General features: G+C 45.6%; 1 protein-coding gene across 4 annotated transcripts in view; it reads right to left on the minus strand.

Annotated features, from left to right (window-relative positions):
* The window catches only part of LOC119930739 (schwannomin-interacting protein 1), an 823807-nt gene that overhangs the window by 15130 nt on the left and 790110 nt on the right, over positions 1-18567 (minus strand). For all 4 annotated transcript variants that reach the window (XM_038749357.1, XM_038749365.1, XM_038749386.1 and 1 more), the window contains one exon: positions 8586-8703. In XM_038749357.1, coding sequence (XP_038605285.1) covers positions 8586-8703 — 118 coding nt within the window. The remainder of the gene's footprint in view (positions 1-8585; positions 8704-18567) is intronic.

The raw sequence follows: 18567 nt of genomic DNA on the forward strand, positions 1-18567 counted from the left end.
CTTTCCTGCCTTAACTCAGCCCTCTCTTCTGCCAGACAAAACTATTTCTCCTCCCTTATTGACACCCATGCCCATCACCCCCGCCAGCTCTTCCATACATTCAACTCCCTTCTCAGGCCCCCAGTTCCTCCCCCTCCTCCTTCCCTCACCCCCAACGAACTGGACTCCTACTTCATTAACAAAATTAAATCCATCAGGTCCAACCTCCGCAAAGTCACTTCCCCCCCTTCTCCAACCGCCCGACTCTCAACACTCTTTGCTACTCTCCCATCCTTCCCAGCAGTATCCTCAGAGGAGCTCTCCTCCCTCCTCTCAAGTGCTACTCCGGCCACCTGTGCTTCTGACCCCATTCCCTCTCATCTCATGAAATCTCTCGCTCCATCCCTTCTCCCCTCCTTAACTTCCATCTTCAACTGCTCACTCTCCACTGGTTCCTTCCCCTCTGCCTTCAAACATGCCCATGTCTCTCCCATCCTAAAAAAACCCTCTCTTGACCCCACCTCACCTTCTAGTTATCACCCCATATCCCTCCTACCATTCCTTTCCAAACTCCTTGAACGAGTTGTCTACACGCGCTGCCTAGAATTCCTCAACAACAACTCTCTCCTCGACCCCCTCCAGTCTGGCTTCCGTCCCCTACATTCCACGGAAACTGCCCTCTCAAAGGTCACCAATGACCTCCTGCTTGCCAAATCCAACTGCTCATACTCAGTCCTAATCCTCCTCGACCTCTCAGCTGCCTTCGACACTGTGGACCACCCCCTTCTCCTCAACACGCTATCTGACCTTGGCTTCACAGACTCCGTCCTCTCCTGGTTCTCCTCTTACCTCTCCGGTCGTTCATTCTCAGTCTCTTTTGCAGGCTCCTCCTCCCCCTCCCATCCTCTTACTGTGGGAGTTCCCCAAGGTTCAGTGCTTGGTCCCCTTCTGTTCTCGATCTACAGGCACTCCCTTGGTGACCTCATTCGCTCCCACGGCTTCAACTATCATCTCTACGCTGATGACACCCAGATCTACATCTCTGCCCCTGCTCTCTCCCCCTCCCTCTAGGCTCGCATCTCCTCCTGCCTTCAGGACATCTCCATCTGGATGTCTGCCCGCCACCTAAAGCTCAACATGTCAAAGACTGAACTCCTTGTCTTCCCTCCCAAAACTTGCCCTCTCCCTGACTTTCCCATCTCTGTTGATGGCACTACCATCCTTCCCGTCTCACAAGCCCGCAATCTTGGTGTCATCCTCGACTCCGCTCTCTCATTCACCCCTCACATCCAAGCTGTCACCAAAACCTGCAGGTCTCACCTCCGCAACATTGCCAAGATCCGCCCTCTCCTCTCCATCCATACCGCTACCCTGCTCATTCAAGCTCTCATCCTACCCCGTCTGGACTACTGCATCAGCCTTCTCTCTGATCTCCCATCCTCGTGTCTCTCTCCACATCAATCCATACTTCATGCTACTGCCCGGATTATCTTTGTCCAGGAATGCTCTGGGCATATTACTCCCCTCCTCAATAATCTCCAGTGGCTACCAATCAATCTGCGCATCAGGCAGAAACTCCTCACCCTGGGCTTCAAGGCTCTCCATCACCTCGCCCCTTCCTACCTCACCTCCCTTCTCTCCTTCTACAGCCCAGCCCGCACCCTCCGCTCCTCCGCCGCTAATCTCCTCACCGTACCTCGTTCTCGCCTGTCCCACCGTCGACCCCCGGCCCACGTCATCCCCCGGGCTTGGAATGCCCTCCCTCTGCCCATCCGCCAAGCTAGCTCTCTTCCTCCCTTCAAGGCCCTACTGAGAGCTCACCTCCTCCAGGAGGCCTTCCCAGACTGAACCCCTTCCTTCCTCTCCCCCTCGTCCCCCTCTCCTTCCCCCCCATCTTACCTCCTTCCCTTCCCCACAGTACCTGTATATATGTATATATGTTTGTACATATTTATTACTCTATTTATTTATTTATTTATTTATTTTACTTGTACATATCTATTCTATTTATTTTATTTTGTTAGTATGTTTGGTTTTGTTCTCTGTCTCCCCCTTTTAGACTGTGAGCCCATTGTTGGGTAGGGACTGTCTCTATATGTTGCCAATTTGTACTTCCCAAGTGCTTAGTACAGTGCTCTGCACACAGTAAGCGCTCAATAAATACGATTGATGATAAGCCGGCGAGGGGTCCCGATCTTGTTAACGGAGGAACAGTTTGCTCCTATCTCCAGACCTTGACACGCCAAGTTCATGATAAAGCAGACATCGGGACAGGATGCACAAAGGAGGAGAGGATACATGATGTGCCCGTCCTGTGTAAACGGTGACTTGGCCAGACAAAATGAAGTCCAGGCCTAAAGGCCCATCATATCTCATCCCTTTGGTATTCTACCTCTCCTAGGCACTCTAGTCACTGCAGTTACTCCTGTTCACTTAAGCAAGGTGGTCGTGAGACAATAAAACAGACCAACAGGCTCAGACAGGGTGGTCTGAAAAGGCCAGACCACGGTACTACCACAACATGTTCCTTGCCCACAACAAGCTTAGAGTCTAGAGGGGGAGACAATCGTTAATATAAATAAATTGAATTATGGATAAGTGTTGTAGGGTGGAGGGTGAGGTGAATTAAGGGAGAAAAGTCTAGTGCAAGGGGGGTGCAGGAGGGAGTGGGAGAAGAGAAAAATGAGGGCTTCGTTGGGGAAGGCTTCTTGGAGATGTTTTCGATAAGGCTCTGAAGGTGGGGAGAGTGAACATCTGGTGGATATGAAGAGGGAAGGAGTTCCAGGTCAGAGGCAGAATGGGGGTGAGGGTTTGGCAGTGAGGTAGACGAGATGGAGGTACAGTAACTTTGTTGGCTTTGGAGGAGAGAAGTGTGTGGGCTGGGTTGTAGTACGAGAGAAATGAGATGAGATAAAAGGGGCAAGGTGATTGAATGCTTTTAAACTGATTTGTTGACGGGCAACTACTGGAAGTTTTCAAGGACTGGGGAAACATGGACTGAACAGTTTTGTAGAAAATGATCTGGGCAACAGAGTGCAGTATGGACTGAAGTGGGAAAAGACAGGAGGCAGGGAGGTCAGCAAGGAGGCTGATATAGTAATCAAGGAGGGCTAGGATTACTGCTTGGATTAACATGGTACCAGTTTGAATGGAGAGGAAAAGATGGATTTTAGCAATGTTGAGAAGGTTGAACTGACAGGATTTGGTGACAGATTTGAGTATGTGGGTTGGATGAGAAAGATGAGTTGAGCATAATGCTGAGGTTATGGGCTTGTGAGACAAGGAAGATGATGGTGCTGTCTAAAGTAATTTAATCTATTTATATTAATGTATGTCTCCCCTTCTAGATTATAAATTTGTTGTAGGCAGGGGATGTGTCTACCAATTCTCATTTTATCTTGCCGCCGACCTCTCACCAACATCCTACCTCCGGCCTGGAATGCCCTCCCACCTCAGATCAGGCAGATAATTGCTCTCCCCCACTTCAAAACCTTATTGAAGGCACACCTCCTCCAAGAAGCCTTCCCTGACTAAGCCCTCCTCTCCTCTCTTCCCACTCCCTTCTGCGCCACTCTTACTTGTTCCTTCATTCATCTTTACTTCCATCCCCACAACACATATGTATATATCTGCAATTTATTTACTTATTTATCTATTTATTTATATTAGTGTCTGTCTCCCCCTCTAGACTGTGAACTCGTTGTGGGCAGGAATGTGTCTGTTGTTGTTACACTGTACTCTCCCAAGTGCTCAGTACAATGCTTTGCACACAGTAAGTGCTCAATAAATATGACTGAATGAATAAATGAATGAATGAACTCTGTTAAACAGTATTCTCTCAAGTGCTTAACACAGTGCCTTGGACACAGTCAGCGCTCAGTAAATAATTATAGACTGATTACGGTGATGGGGAAATCAGCGGGAGGGCAGGGTTTAGGTGGGAATATGAGGACTTATGTTTCGGATACATTCAGTTTGAGGTGTTGATAGGACATGCAAGTAGAGATTTCTTGAAGGCAGGAGGAAATCTGAGACTGCAGAGAGGAGGGAGATCAGGGCTAGAGGTATAGATTTGGGAATCATCCGCATAGTCCAACCTGATTGGCTTGTATCTACCCCAGCGCTTAGTACAGTGCCTGGCACATAGTAAGCACTTAACAAATACAATAATCATTATCAGCACTTAGAACAATGCTTTGCACATAGTAAGTGCTTAATAAATAACATTATTATTATTATAGAGATGGTAGTTGAAGCCAAAGGAGCAAATTCATTCATTCATTCATTCAATCATATTTATTGAGCACTTACTGTGTGCAGAGCACTGTACTAAGCGCTTGGGAAGTACAAGTTGGCAACATATAGAGACAGTCCCTACCCAACAGCAGGCTTACAGTCTAGAAGGGGGTGACAGACAACAAAACACAACATATTAACAAAATAAATAGAATAAATATGTACAAGTAAAATAAATAGAGTAATAAATATATACAAACATATATACATATATACAGGTGCTGTGGGGAGGGGAAGGAGGTAAAGCGGGGGGATGGGGACGGGGAGGTGGGGGAGAGGAAGGAGGGGGCTCAGTCTGGGAAGGCCTCCTGGAGGAGGTGAGTTCTCAGTAGGGCTTTGAAGGGAGGAAGAGAGCTAGCTTGGTGGATGTGCGGAGGGAGGGCATTCCAGGCCAGGGGGATGACGTGGGCCGGGGGTTGACAGCGGGACAGGCGATAATGAGACACAGGAGGAAATTAGCTGCAGAGGAGCGGAGGGTGCGGGCTAGGCTGTAGAAGGAGAGAAGGGAGGTGAGGTAGGAGGGGGCGAGGTGATGGAGAGCCTTGAAGCCGAGGGTGAGGAGTTTTTGCCTGATGCGTAGGTTGATTGATAGCCACTGGAGATTTTTGAGGAGGGGAGAAACATGCCCAGAGCATTTCTGCACAAAGACGATCCAGGCAGCAGCGTGAGGTATGGATTGAAGTGGGGAGAGACAGGAAGATGGGAGATCAGAGAGGAGGCTGATGCAGTAATCCAGTCGGGATAGGATGAGAGATTGAACGAGCAGGGTAGCGGTTTGGATGGAGAGGAAAGGGCAGATCTTGGCGATGTTGCGGAGGTGAGACCAGCAGGTTTTGGTGACGGTTTGGATGTGAGGGGTGAACGAGAGAGCGGAGTCGAGGATGACACCAAGGTTGCAGGTTTGTCAGACGGGAAGGATGGTAGTGCCATCAACAGTAATGGGAAAGTCAGGGAGAGGGCAGGGTTTGGGAGGGAAGATAATGAGTTCAGTCTTGGACATGTTGAGTTTTAGATGGTGGGCAGACATCCAGATGGAGATGTCCTGAAGGCAGGAGGAGATACGAGCCTGGAGGGAGGGAGAGAGAGCAGGGGCAGAGATGTAGATTTGGGTGTCATCAGCGTAGAGATGATAGTTGAAGCTGTGGGAGCGAATGAGTTCACCAAGGGAGTGAGTGTAGATAGAGAACAGAAGGGGACCAAGAACTGACCCTTGAGGAACCCCCACAGTAAGGGGATGGGAGGGGGAGGGGGAGGAGGAGCCCACAAAAGAGCCTGAGAATGAACAGCCAGAGAGATAAGAGGAGAACCAGGAGAGAACAGAGTCTGTGAAGCCACGGTTGGATAGCGTGTTGAGGAGAAAGGGGTGGTTTACAGTGTCGAAAGCAGCTGAGAGGTCGAGGTGGATTAGGATAGAGTAGGAGCCGTTGGATTTGGCAAGCAGGAGGTCAATTGGTGACCTTAGAGAGGGCAGTTTCCGTGGAATGTAGGGGACGGAAGCCAGATTGGAGGGGGTCTAGGAGAGAGTTGGCATTGAGGAATTTGAGGCAGCACATGTAGATGACTCCTCCAAGGGAGTGGGTGTAGATGGATAAGAGAAGGGGACCCAGAACTGAACCTTGATGGACACCCCCATAGTTAAGGGGTGGGAGGTAGAAGAGGAGCCCACAGAAGAGACTAAGAATGAGCAGCCAGAGGGACAGGAGGAACCTGGAGAGAATGGTGTCAGTGAAGCCAAGCTTGGATAATGTTTCCAGGAGAAGTGGGGTGTTGATAGAAAATGAGGCACAGTGAGTAGGTTGGCTGGAGGAGTGGTGTGCACTGGGGTGTAGTAGGAGAATAGCTCTATGGGAGGGAGCTTATTGAGTGTCCTAAAGCTGGTGGTTACAACTTTCTAGCCCAGTGGAAAGGACAAGTCCTTAGTACAAGAGCTTAGTACAGTGCTCTGCACACAGTAAGTGCTCAATAAATACGATTGAATGAACATGGGCCTGGGAGCGCAGAGGACCTGGTCTGATCCTGACTCCACCACTAGCCTGCTGTGTGACTTTTTTTTTCCAGTGGTAATTGTTAAATGCTTACTCCGGGCTAGGCAGTGTACTAAGTGCTGGGGGTAGATACAAGATAATCGGGTTGGACACTGTCCCAGTCCCTGTCCCAAATAGGGCTCACAGTTCAAATCTCCATTTTACTGATAAGGTAGCAGCCATGGAGAAGTTAAGTGACATGCCCAAATTCACCTAGCAGACAAGTGGTGGAGCTGGGATTAGAACCCAGGTCCTCTGACTCTTAGACCCATGTTCTTTCCATTAGGCCATGCTGCTTCCTATGTGACTTTGGGAAAGTCATTATTTTCTCTGTCTCAGTCTTCTCATTTGTAAAGTGAGAAATTAGTACCAGTTCTCCATCCCACTCAGACTTGTGGGCCAGGGACTGTGTCTGACCTGACTGTATCTACTCCAGTGCTTAGCACTTAGTAAGTGCTTAACACCACATTTACCGTTATTATTACTGCAGTCAGAAATAAGGTAGCCAGTGTAGGTTTGTGAGGAATGGGGAGATGTACACATAATGGTGCTTTTGTAATAATAACAATTGTGGTATTTGTTAAGCATTTAATACACGTCAGGCACTGTACTAAGCACTGGGGTGGATACAAGCAAGTTGGTTTGGATATAACCCCTGTCCCGCAAGGGTCTCACAGTCTTAATCTCCATTTTACAGATGAGGGAACTGAAGTACAGAAAAGTGAAGTAATTTGCCCAATGCTACACAACGGACAAGTGATGGAGCCGGCATTAGAACCCATGACCTTCTGATTCCCAGGCCCGAACTCTACACACTAGGCCGTGCTGCTTCAGGTATCTGAGTAAAGAATTGCCTGGAGTGGGGAGAGACTTGGGGCAGAAAGGTCAGTGAGGAGGTAAATACAGTAATAATAATATAATAATGATGGTATTTATTAAGCGCTTACTATGTGCAAAGCACTTTTCTAAGCGCTGGGGAGGTTACAAGGTGATCGGGTTGTCCCACGGGGGCTCACAGTTTTAATCCCCATTTTACAGATGAGGTAACTGAGGCAAAGAGAAGTTAAGTGAGTTGCCCAAAGTCACACAGCTGACAGTTGGTGGTCATGACTTGAACCTATGACCTCTGACTCCAAAGCCTGTGCTCTTTCTACCGAGCCACGCTGCTTCTCCAGTAATCAAGTCTGCATATCATAATAATAATAATGGTATTTCTTAGGCACTTACTGTGTGCCAAGCACTGTTCTAAGTGCTGAGGTAGACATAAGGAAATCAGGTTGGACACAGACCCTGTCCCACATGGTGTCCCACAGCTATCAAACCAGAACAACAAAGAATTCCTCCAAATATGAAGTTAACAGGGCCACAGAGACATAGGGGCCACAGAGACATAGACCTTTCATAAGACCTTCTGTTGTTACAGCTCAGTCTGAACAGTGAATAAGGAAAACAATGCCATTAACAGCTTTCAAAAAAGGGTGCTACACCTTGCATCGTGATGACAAATTTTAGAAATAACCAGATGTATCAATTATAAAATGTGGCACTGGAGTGTGGCTAGGGTTTATTTTAACAAATGAACATTTAATGCAGCATAAGATTAAATGACTAGGTTGTTTTCCTGCTCATCAATCAATCAATGGCATTTAGTTAGCACTTACTATGTGCAGAGCACTGTACTATGAGCTTCATCATCTTTTGAAAGCATGGGTGGAGAAGGACAGTGCTCAATTCCAATGGATCCATTATAATCAAGTGAATATTTACTGAAGATAACCAGGTTTACTGTTTGCACAGTTTCCCTCAATTCATAGATAAAGCAACAAGACTCTGATTATGTTGATTTCAATTATCAGGAAAATTGTATCTCTTTGGACAATCATAAATTGTGAAAAAGCAAGGTACTGTACCCTGCAGTTACGCTTTCTTTGCATTGGGTCAATATATTATTTCAGATTGATTCCACAGAAATCAAATTCCATGGGGAAAGATCCTTCCTTGTTCAGCGTAATCTTTTTACCAACAGTTTGGCTGAAGTTTACAAAATAAATAGTTAAAGGCTATGTCCAACTTTCAGTTACTGTCTAAGCTGAATGGTATCAGTATATTTTCTCTAGTAATTCTTACTCTAAATCACAATTTGCTTTCTATCCTTTTTGGTTTGCATAATTTTCAAGAAGTCTCAATTTTATCAACGAAAAAAACTCTAGTAAATATTTACTGTGAAAATGATCTTTATTAATACACATCTTTGTGAATTTCCATTTGTAAACCCAGTGGACTTACCATGGGAGACAAAGGGGTATCCAAACTTGTTTCAGTCTTACTGTCATCAGCATCACTATCCTTATCACTGCCGCTGTCGTTCACAAAACAAATCTGTAGGTTCATCCCACTTTGTAGCCTAGACAGAAACAAATATGGTATTAACTGACTGAAACTGTACTTGCTCTGAGGCTTCTAAAACACTGCCCTAACCCCAGAACAATGATCTTCAGCATAAGCATTTATTAAATGCCTATTTGTGTGTAGTACTGTGCCATGATGGAAGCAGTATTAATCGATCAATCATATTTCTTGAGCGCTTACTGTATGCACAGCACTGTACTAAGTGCTGGGAAGAGTACAAAACAACAGATTTGGTAGGGATGTTCCCTCCTCACAAAGGGACTCTGATATTATTTTTTGACAGTTAACACAGGCGGGGTACGGTTAAAGGTTTAGACTGACTGGGCTGAACCCCAAGACCCACCCTCCTTAGGGAACCCCTAGGTACTGACCATCACCATTCTTATATCTGGACATTGTGACTGCTGTTCTGGGCTAAAAAGGTCCTCTAACAAAGCAAGAGAGGCAAGCCTGAGCCCAGGTCCCCAGGGACCCAGAATAGGGCAAAATCAAACAATCAATCAATGGTATTTATGCAGCATATATTTTAATCAAGGGTATTTATTGAACACTTACTATGTGCAGAACACTATAATAATAATAATAATAATGGCATTTGTTAAGTGCTTACTATGTGCAAAGCACTGTTCTTAGCACTGGGGAGGTTACAAGGTGGTCAGGTTGTCCCACAGGGGGCTCACAGTTTTAATCCCCATTTTACAGATGATGGAACTGAGGCCCAGAGAAGTGAAGTGACTTACCCAAAGTCACACAGCTGACAGTTGGTGGAGCCGGGATTTGAACCACTGACCTCTGACTCCAAAGCCCGGGCTCTTTCCACTGAGCCATGCTACTGTACTAAGCGCTTAGATTGTACATAGTTAAGAACTTGTACTTCCCAAGCACTTAGTACAGTGCTCTGCACACAGTAAGCGCTCAATAAACACAATTGAATGAATGAATGAATGAATGAATGAAAGATAAAGATGTCTTCAATTCTGACAGACTTCAATCGTCCCCTTTTCGAAGCCCTCCTGGAATCCCACCTCCTCCTGTGAGCCCGCTGTGGGGTAGGGACCATCTCTATATGTTGCCGACTTGTGCTTCCCAAGCGCTTAGCACAGTGCTCTGCACACAGTAAGCGCTCAATAAATACGATTGAATGAAATGAATGAATGAACTGTGGTATTTGTTAAGTGCTTACTATGTGCCAGGCACTGTACCAAAGGCTGGGGCAGATCCAAAATAATCAGGCCGGACACAGTCCCTGTCCCACGTGGGGCTCACAGTCTCCATCCCCATTTGACAGATGAGGGAACTGAGGCCCAGAGAAGTGAACTGACTTGCCCAAGTTCTCACAGCATACAGATGGCGGAGCCGGGATTAGAACCCATGACCTCTGAATCCCAAGCCCGGGCTCTTTCCACTGAGCCACGCTGCTTCTCCAGTGCTTAGTACAGTGCTGTAATAATAATAATAATGATAATGATGATGGCATTTATTAAGCTTACTGTGTGCAAAGCACTGTTCTAAGTGCTGGGGAGGTAACAAGGTAATCAGATTGCCCCACGGGGGGCTCACAGTCTTAATCCCCATTTTAATAATAATAATAATAATGGCATTTGTTAAGCGCTTATTATGTGCAAAGCACTGTTCTAAGTGCTGGGGAGGTTACAAGGTGATCAGTGTACTATACTAAGTACAACAGAATTAGCACATCCATTCCCTGCCCATAATGAGCTCACATAGAAGGGGGAGACAGACATTAATATAATTAATTTATAATACATAATTTAAAGATAAGTACATAAGTGCTGTGGGGTTGGGGGTGGGGTGAACATCAAATCTACATATCTATTCTATTTATTTTATTTTGTTAGCATGTTTGGTTTTGTTCTCTGTCTCCCCCTTTTAGACTGTGAGCCCACTGTTGGGTAGGGACTGTCTCTATATGTTGCCAATTTGTACTTCCCAAGCGCTTAGTACAGTGCTCTGCACATAGTAAGCGCTCAATAAATACGATTGATGATGATGATGATCAAATGTCCAAAGGTCAGAGATTGAAATGCACAGATGATGCAGAAGGGAGAGGAGCCAGAGAAAAGAGGGCTTAATTGGGAAGGCCTCTTGGTGGAGATGTGACCTTAGTGTTGCTTTGAAGGTGGAGAAAGTGGTGGTCAGGTGTATAGGGAGGAGAATGGAGTTCCAGCCTAGGGGAGAATGTGGGAAAGGGAAGGATGGCAAGATAGAAGAGGTTAGGGCACAGTGAGTTAGCTGGCACCAGAGGAGCAGAGTGTGTGGGCTGGGCTGTGGTAGGAGAGTAGTGAGGTGAGGTAGGATAGGGCGAGATGATTGAGTTTCTTTAAAGCCAATAGTAAGGAGTTTCTCTTTGATGCGGAGGTGGAAGGACAGCCATTGAAGATTCTTGAGGATAGGGGAGACATGGACTGAACGTTTTTGTTGATTGATGAGCCATGCAGCAAAGTGGAGTAGGGATTGGACTGAGGAGAGACGGGAGGCTGGGAGGTCAGCGACAATGCTGTGTACTGTGTGCAGAGCACTGTATTAAATGCTTAGGAAAGTACAACAGACTTGGTAGGCGTGATCTTATAGTCTATAGGGGGAAACAGACAAAATAAATTAGATACAGGGTGTAGGGAAATGTACATAAGTGCTATGGGGCTGAAGGCGGGGTCAAAATCAAGTGCAAAAGTTTGGCCTATGCATCCACTGAGTTCCCACTGCCCACGTGCTCTAGGAGGTTGAACCACAGCCTGCTAGGCAAAATTGACTCAGGCTTCTCACAGACTCTGTTTTAGAAGAGAATCTCACACAGACAGATTAAGGGGTGAATATATGCACTGTTAAAGTCTTCTATTTTTCTTTTTCTTTTACATGCTTGTAGTGCCATGCTCTTTAGAAAAATATGGCACTGCCTGTTAGTCAAGTAAGGAGCACATTTCTCGGGAAGCAGGACCTACTTCTTTTTCATGGTATTTATTAAGGGCTTACTATGTGCCAGGCCCTGTTCAAAGCACTGGGGTAGATAGAAAACAGTCAGGTTGGACACAGTCCCTGTCCCATATGGGGCTCAAAGTCTAAATCCCCATTTTACAGATGAGGTAACTGGGGCACAGATAAGTGAAGTGCTTTGCCTAACACAGCAGACAAGTGGTGGAGCCAGAATTAGAACCCAGGTCCTCTGACTCTCAGGCCTATGCTCTTTCCACCAGACCTGAGCCCCCGTGGGGCAACCTCATCACCTTGTAACCTCCTCAGCACATAGAACAGTGCTTTGCACATAGTAAGTACTTAATAAATGCTATCATTATTAGTCTCATGCCACAATTCTTATTATATTAATTATTCTGATTATTAGGTTAAGAATGTGACAATGCCAGACTCCCAGAGCCTTCTTGGTGAAAGGTTGCTTGCTCCAAGTGAGGTCTTCCAGAAGGGCAATTTAATAATGATAATAATAATAATAATAATAATAATAATAATAATAATAACATTTGTTAAGTGCTTATTATGTGCAAAGCACTGTTTTAAGCACTGGAGGGGGGGAAAGAAGGAGATCAGGTTGTCCCACATGGGGCTCACAGTCTTAATCACCATTTTACAGATGAGGGAATTGAGGCACAGAGAAGTTAAGTGACTTGCCCATAGTCACACAGCTGACAAGCGGCGGAGCCAGGATTAGAACCCATGACCTCTGACTCCCAAGCCCATGCTCTTTCCACTGAGCCATGCTGCTTCTTCTCTACAATTTACTGTTCTTCCCAATAAGTGGTGAAAACTGGATCATGGGAGGTCCTTTCAAAGCAACGGCCTTTGTCACCTACAGCCACTATGCTGTTCCAAGGCAGTAACGAAGGTGACAGCTCTGAGTGTTGGGGCTTTGAGAAGCGGCATTGGAGGCTGGCCACTGGCCAAACCTCTTCCCCATAACATGTTTTCCATTCTGCCTCTTTCTCTAGTCAACGATGACGGGAACATTTATTCAGCACCCACTGTGAGCAGAGCCTGTGTTATATATAACATCACTTTCTCACTAGATTATAAATTTGGAGGGCAGGGATGTGCCTACCAACTCTAGTATATTTTACTCTCTCAAATGAATAATACAATGCACACAATAAGCACTCAATAAATGCCACTAATTGACAGACTGATATCCCCTTTTCATTAAGTTTTCCAAGATATGCAACTCCTGAAACAGGTTGAGACCTGGTCCTGCCTTTTTCAAACTAAAGTGCCTTTTAAATTTATTTCTAAGGATAAACTGGTTTATACACAGGTGGCTCTTTTTTTCTCTTTAATGATGTTTGTTATGTGGTTACTATGTGCCAGGCACTGTACTAAGCACTGGGGTTAGATACAAGATAATCAAGTTGGACACAGTCTATGATCCTTCATGGGACTCACAATCTTAATCCCCATTTTACAGATGAGGTAACTGAGGCACAGAAAATAAAAGTGACTTTCCCAAGGTCACACAGCAGACAAGTGGAGGGGCTGGGATTAGAACCCAGCTCCCCTGACTCCCAGGCCTGTGTTCTATCCACTAGGCCACACTATTTCTTGCCTCCTTAGTTTCTTTCCATCACCTAACTGGGGTTCCTTCTGGACTCAGTTTTGGGTCTCCTTTTATTTTCTGTTTATTCTCACTGCCAGGACTTCACTACCATCTCTAGATTTGAATGATTCCATATCTACTTTTCCAGCCCCAACCTCGTTCCTCTGCAGGCTCGCATCTCCTCCTGCTTTCAGGACATCTCTACTTGGATGGCACAGTGACACCTCAAACTGAACATGCCCAAAACAAAACTCTCCATCTTCCCACCCAATGCCATTTCCCCTCCCCTGTGGACAGCATCATCCTCCCAGTTTCTCAAACCCACAAACATGGCATTAGCCTTGACTCCACTCTCTCCTTGCATCTGCATATACTTGTCAGTCACTAGATCTTGTCAATTCTATCTCCACAATATCTCCAGAATCCACCCCTCCCTCTTTATCCAACCTGCTACCACACTGGTCCAAGAACTTGTCACATCCCTTCTCAATCAATTAATCGATTGATGGTATTTACTGAATGCTTAATATGTGCAGGGCTCATTTAGGACAGTACAATACAATACAGTTGGTAAGTAGCATCACTGCCAACAAGGAACTTACAGCCTAGAGAGGGAGACAGACATTAAAATAAGTTACAGATAGGGTACATGGTATTTGGCCTTCCAAATGTGGTCTCTGGAAGGCCAAATGATTTGATTTAGATTAGCATATTTTGGACATATCATCAGGAGGACTTATTCTCTGGAGAAGACACTAATGCTAGGAAAAGTCCAGGGAAATAGAGGAAGAGGCAGACCAGCAGCTAGATGGATAGCTTAGTAGGTTATGGTTTATGGCCGAAGATGGGATGTTCTGGAGAAAATATATCCATAGAGTCGCTATGAATCGGAAATGCAGAGAAGCAGTGTGGCTCATTGGAAAGAGCATGTGCTTTGGAGTCCGAGGTCATGGGCTCAAATCCCAACTCCGCCAACTGTCAGTTGTGTGACTTTCGGCAAGTCACTTAACTTCTCTGTGCCTCAGTTACCTCATTTGTAGAATGGGGATTAAGACTGTGAGCCCCTCGTGGGACAACCTGATCACCCTGTAACCTCCCCAGTGCTTAGACCAGTGCTTTGCACATAGTAAGCACTTAATAAATGCCATTATTATTATTATTATTATTATTAATAAATGACTCAATGGCATTTGATAAAAGGAGAAATGGTAGAGTATAAGGCTATACAGTCCTCTAAACTGTAAGCTCACTGTGGGCAGGGAATGTCACTGTTCATTGTTGTGCTGTATTTTCCCAAGCATTTATACAGTGCTCTGCACACAGTAAGCACTCAATAAATATGACTGAATGAATGAATATGAGCATAAGTGCCATGGAGCTGGGGGTGGGGTGCATATCAAAAGATTATGAGGTACAGACCTAAGTACCTAAGTACCTAAAGTGTTGCAGAAGGAAAGGGCAAATAGTGAAAAAGAGGGCTCAGTCAGGGAAGGCCTCTTGGAAGAGATGTGATTTTCTTAGGGCTTGGAATGTGGAGAGAGTGGTTCTCTGTTGGATATTTAGGGGAATGGATTTCCAGGCCACAGGAACGATGTGTGCAAGGGGTCAGTAGTGAGATAGATGTGACTGAGGTACAGTGAGTAGGTTAGCATTGGAGTAAAGTGTGTCAAGTGGGTTTTAGTAGGAAATCAGTGAGATAAAATAGGAGGGGAAAAGCTGATTGAGTGCTTTAAAGTCAATAGTAAGGAATTTCTCTTTGAAATGGAGGTGTGTGGGCAAAATTTAATCAATTAATCAATCTACTTTATTTAGAGCATTTACTGTGTGCACAGCACTGTACTAAGCACTTGGGAGAATAACACACAACAATTTAACAGAGCCATTCCCTGCCCACAACGAGCTTACAGTCTTGCGGGGGGACAGACATTAAGATAAATAAATTACGGACATGTACATAAGTGCTGTGGGGCTAGCAGGGTGGTGAATAAAGGGAACAAGTCAGGGTGACACTAAAGGGAGTGGGGAAAAAAATGAGGGCTTAGTCAGGGAATGCTTCTTGCAGGAGATGTGCCTTCAATACAGCTTTGAAGGTGAGGAGAGTAATTGTCAGATACGAAAAGGGAGGGCATTCCGCACCAGAGACATGATGGGGCAAGAGGTCGATGGCAAGACAGACGAGATCTAGGTACAGTGAGAAGGTTGACATTGGAGGAGCAAAGTGTGCAGGCTGGGTTAAAGTAGGAGAGTAGTGAGGTGAGGCAGGAATGGGCAAGGTGATTGAATGCATAAAAGCCGATGCTAAGGAGTACCTGCAACCACTGATGATTCTTGAGGAATGGGAAAACTTGGATTGAACGTTCTTGTAGATAAATGATACAGGCATCAGAGTGAAGTATGGACTAGAATGGGGAGGGACAGGAGGCTGGGAGGTCAACAAGGAGGCTGATACAGTAATCGAGGCGGAATAGAATAAGTGACTGGATTAAGATAAATGACTGGATTAACGTAGTAGCAGTTTGGATGGAAAGGAAGGGAATGATTTTAGCGATGCTGTGAAGGTTGAACCAACAGGATTTACTGATGGGTGGAATATACGGGTTGAATGACAGAGAAGTCAAGGATAATGTTAACTTTACAGCCTTGTGAGACAGGAAGGATGGTGGTGCTGTCTACAGTGATGGGAAAGTCACAGGGATTACAGGGTTTGGGTGGGAAGACAAGAAATTCTGTTTTGGACATGTTAAGTTTGAGGTGATGATAGGATACCCAAGTAGAGATGTTTTGAAGGCAGGAGGAAATATGAGACTGCAGGGAGGGAGAGGGATCAGGGCTGGAACTGCACAGTTGGGAATCACCTGCATAGAGGAGGTAGTTAAAGTCTTGGGAGCAAATGATGGAGAATAGAATGGGTGTACTTAGAGAATATAAGGGGACCCAGAACTGAGCTTTGAGGAGTTCCCCTAATTAGGATGTAGGAGAGAGGAAGAGCCTGTGAAAGAGATTAAGAATGAATAGCCAGAGAGACAGGAGGAGTACCAGGAGAGGACAGTGTCAGTGAAGCTGAGGTTGCATAGTATTTCCAGGAGAAAGGGGTAGTGGACAGTGTTGAAGCCAGCTGAGAGGCAGAGGAGGATTAGGATGAAGTATAGGCTTCTGAATTTGGCAAGAAGGAGATCATTTGTGATCTTTGAGAGGACAGTTTCTGTGGAGTGAAGGGGATGGAAGCCAGATTTGAGGGGGTCAGAGAGAATTGGGGGAGAGGAACTTGAGACGGCGGGTGTAGACAACTCAGTCCAGGAGTTTGGGGAGGAATGGTAGGAGGGAGATAGGGTGATAACTGGAGGAAAACATAGGATCAAGGGAGGGCTTTATTTGGATAGGGGAGACATAACCTTGTTTAAAAGCAGTGGGGAAGAAGCAACTGGAGGGTGAGCAGTTGAAGATGGTGGTCAGAGATGGAAGAAGGAAGGAGGCATGTGTTTTGATAAGGTGTGAAGGGATAGGGTCGGATGTGCAGGTGGAGGGGGTGGATTTTGAGAGAAGGCAGAAGATCTCCTCTTGAGATACTGTTGGAAAGGATGGGAGATTTGAAGAAGGGGCAGGAGGTGTGAGGGCCTGGAGAGGAGCATGAAAGATTTTAGGGTGATCACGCCTGACAGTTTCAATTTCCTCAATAATGTAGGTATCCAGGTCATTAGGGGCAGGGATGGGAGAGACTGGGGGATAGGGGGTTTGAGGAGGGAGTTTGGAACAACTGGCGAGAGCAACGGGCATGGGTGTCAATAAGGATGGAGAAATAGTTTTGCAGGGCAGAGTTAAAGCACATAAGGATAAACTTGAAGTGGATGAGGTTGCCCTGATATTTAGACTTCCATCAGCAGTGCTCTAAGGCTCATGCACAGCAGCGAAGGAAGCAGACTGTGGAGGTGATCCAGGGCTGTGGGTTATGGATACAAGATCAACGAAAGGATGGGGGAGGAAGAGAGGTGAGTTCAGTAGAGAGAGTGGAGTTGAGGGTGTCAAGTTGGTCATCAAGGAAAGGTAGTTTGGGTATGGAGGCAAATAGGGCTTGATGATGAATAAATTGAATATGGTCAAAAGATCGGAGGTCTCCGTGGAGGAACGGGACCTTTGAAGGTTTTCTGAAGGGTAGGGAGACAAGGACTGTTTTTTGTTTTGTTTTGTTTTTTAGAAAATTGATCTGGGCAGCAGAGTGAAGCATGGCTGGTGTGGGAAGAGAAAGAAAGAAAGGAAATCAGGCCAGACTACTGCACCAGTCTCCTTGCTGACCAAGCCCCTCCAGCCTCTCTCTCCAATCTGTAATTCACTCACCTTCCTGGATCATTTTTCTAAGAAGTCATTCTGCATGTATCTCCCTATGCCTCAATGGCACTCAATTCATTCTCTCTCTCATCCGTCTGCATTCCAGCCAGCACACTTCCCTTCTCCAACCAACTCCCTGTGCTCTATTTATCTCTCTCACCTACAGCCCCTTGTTCACACCTCCCTCCAACTTAGGACAACGTCCTTCTTCATTTCTGCTCTATGGTATTTATTAAGTGTTTATTATGTGCCAGCCACTGTATTAAGCACTGGGGTAGATAGAAGTTGATCAGGTTGGACCTGGGTTCTAATCCCACTTCTGCCAATGTCTGCTGTGTGTCCTTGGGCAAGTCACTTCTCTGGGCCTCAGTTACCTCATCTGTAAAACGGGGATCAAAACTGAGAGCCCCATATGGGGCAGGGACTGTATCCAGTCCAGTTTACTTGTATCCATCCCAGCATTTGGTACAGTGCCTGGCGCACAGTAAGCACTTAATGAATGCCATAATTATTCTATACAGGAAAGCCAAAATCAGGGAGAAGGCACAGACCCTAACTTGGACCTGCTCTATGCTATGTTTCACACTGTAAGCTCGTTGAGGTCAGGGAATGTGTCAGTTTATTGTTGTATTGTACTCTCCCAAGCGCTTAGTAGAGGGCTCTGCACACAGTAAGTGTTCAATAAATACAACTGAATGAATGAATGAATACTGCTAAAAAGTCCCAAGAAGGTGAAGGGTTAGTGAATAAAAGCAAAGCAATGAGGCCCTGAATGAAGTGTGGTACTGTGATTATAGTACTGCAAGCAAAATAGAATTGTGAGAAAAGAGTAAAAAAAAATGGATTCAGATGACAATGGAAATATGCAACTGTTGGTAAAAAATTCTATAATTAGTCAATACATGAAAACAAGAGAAGAAGAATGGAACCTCCCAGGAAAGACAGGGGGAGAAAAAATGAAAAAGCTCTTTCATACAT

The sequence above is a fragment of the Tachyglossus aculeatus genome, chromosome 1 (genome assembly GCF_015852505.1).
Source record: "Tachyglossus aculeatus isolate mTacAcu1 chromosome 1, mTacAcu1.pri, whole genome shotgun sequence".
NCBI lineage: Eukaryota > Metazoa > Chordata > Mammalia > Monotremata > Tachyglossidae > Tachyglossus > Tachyglossus aculeatus.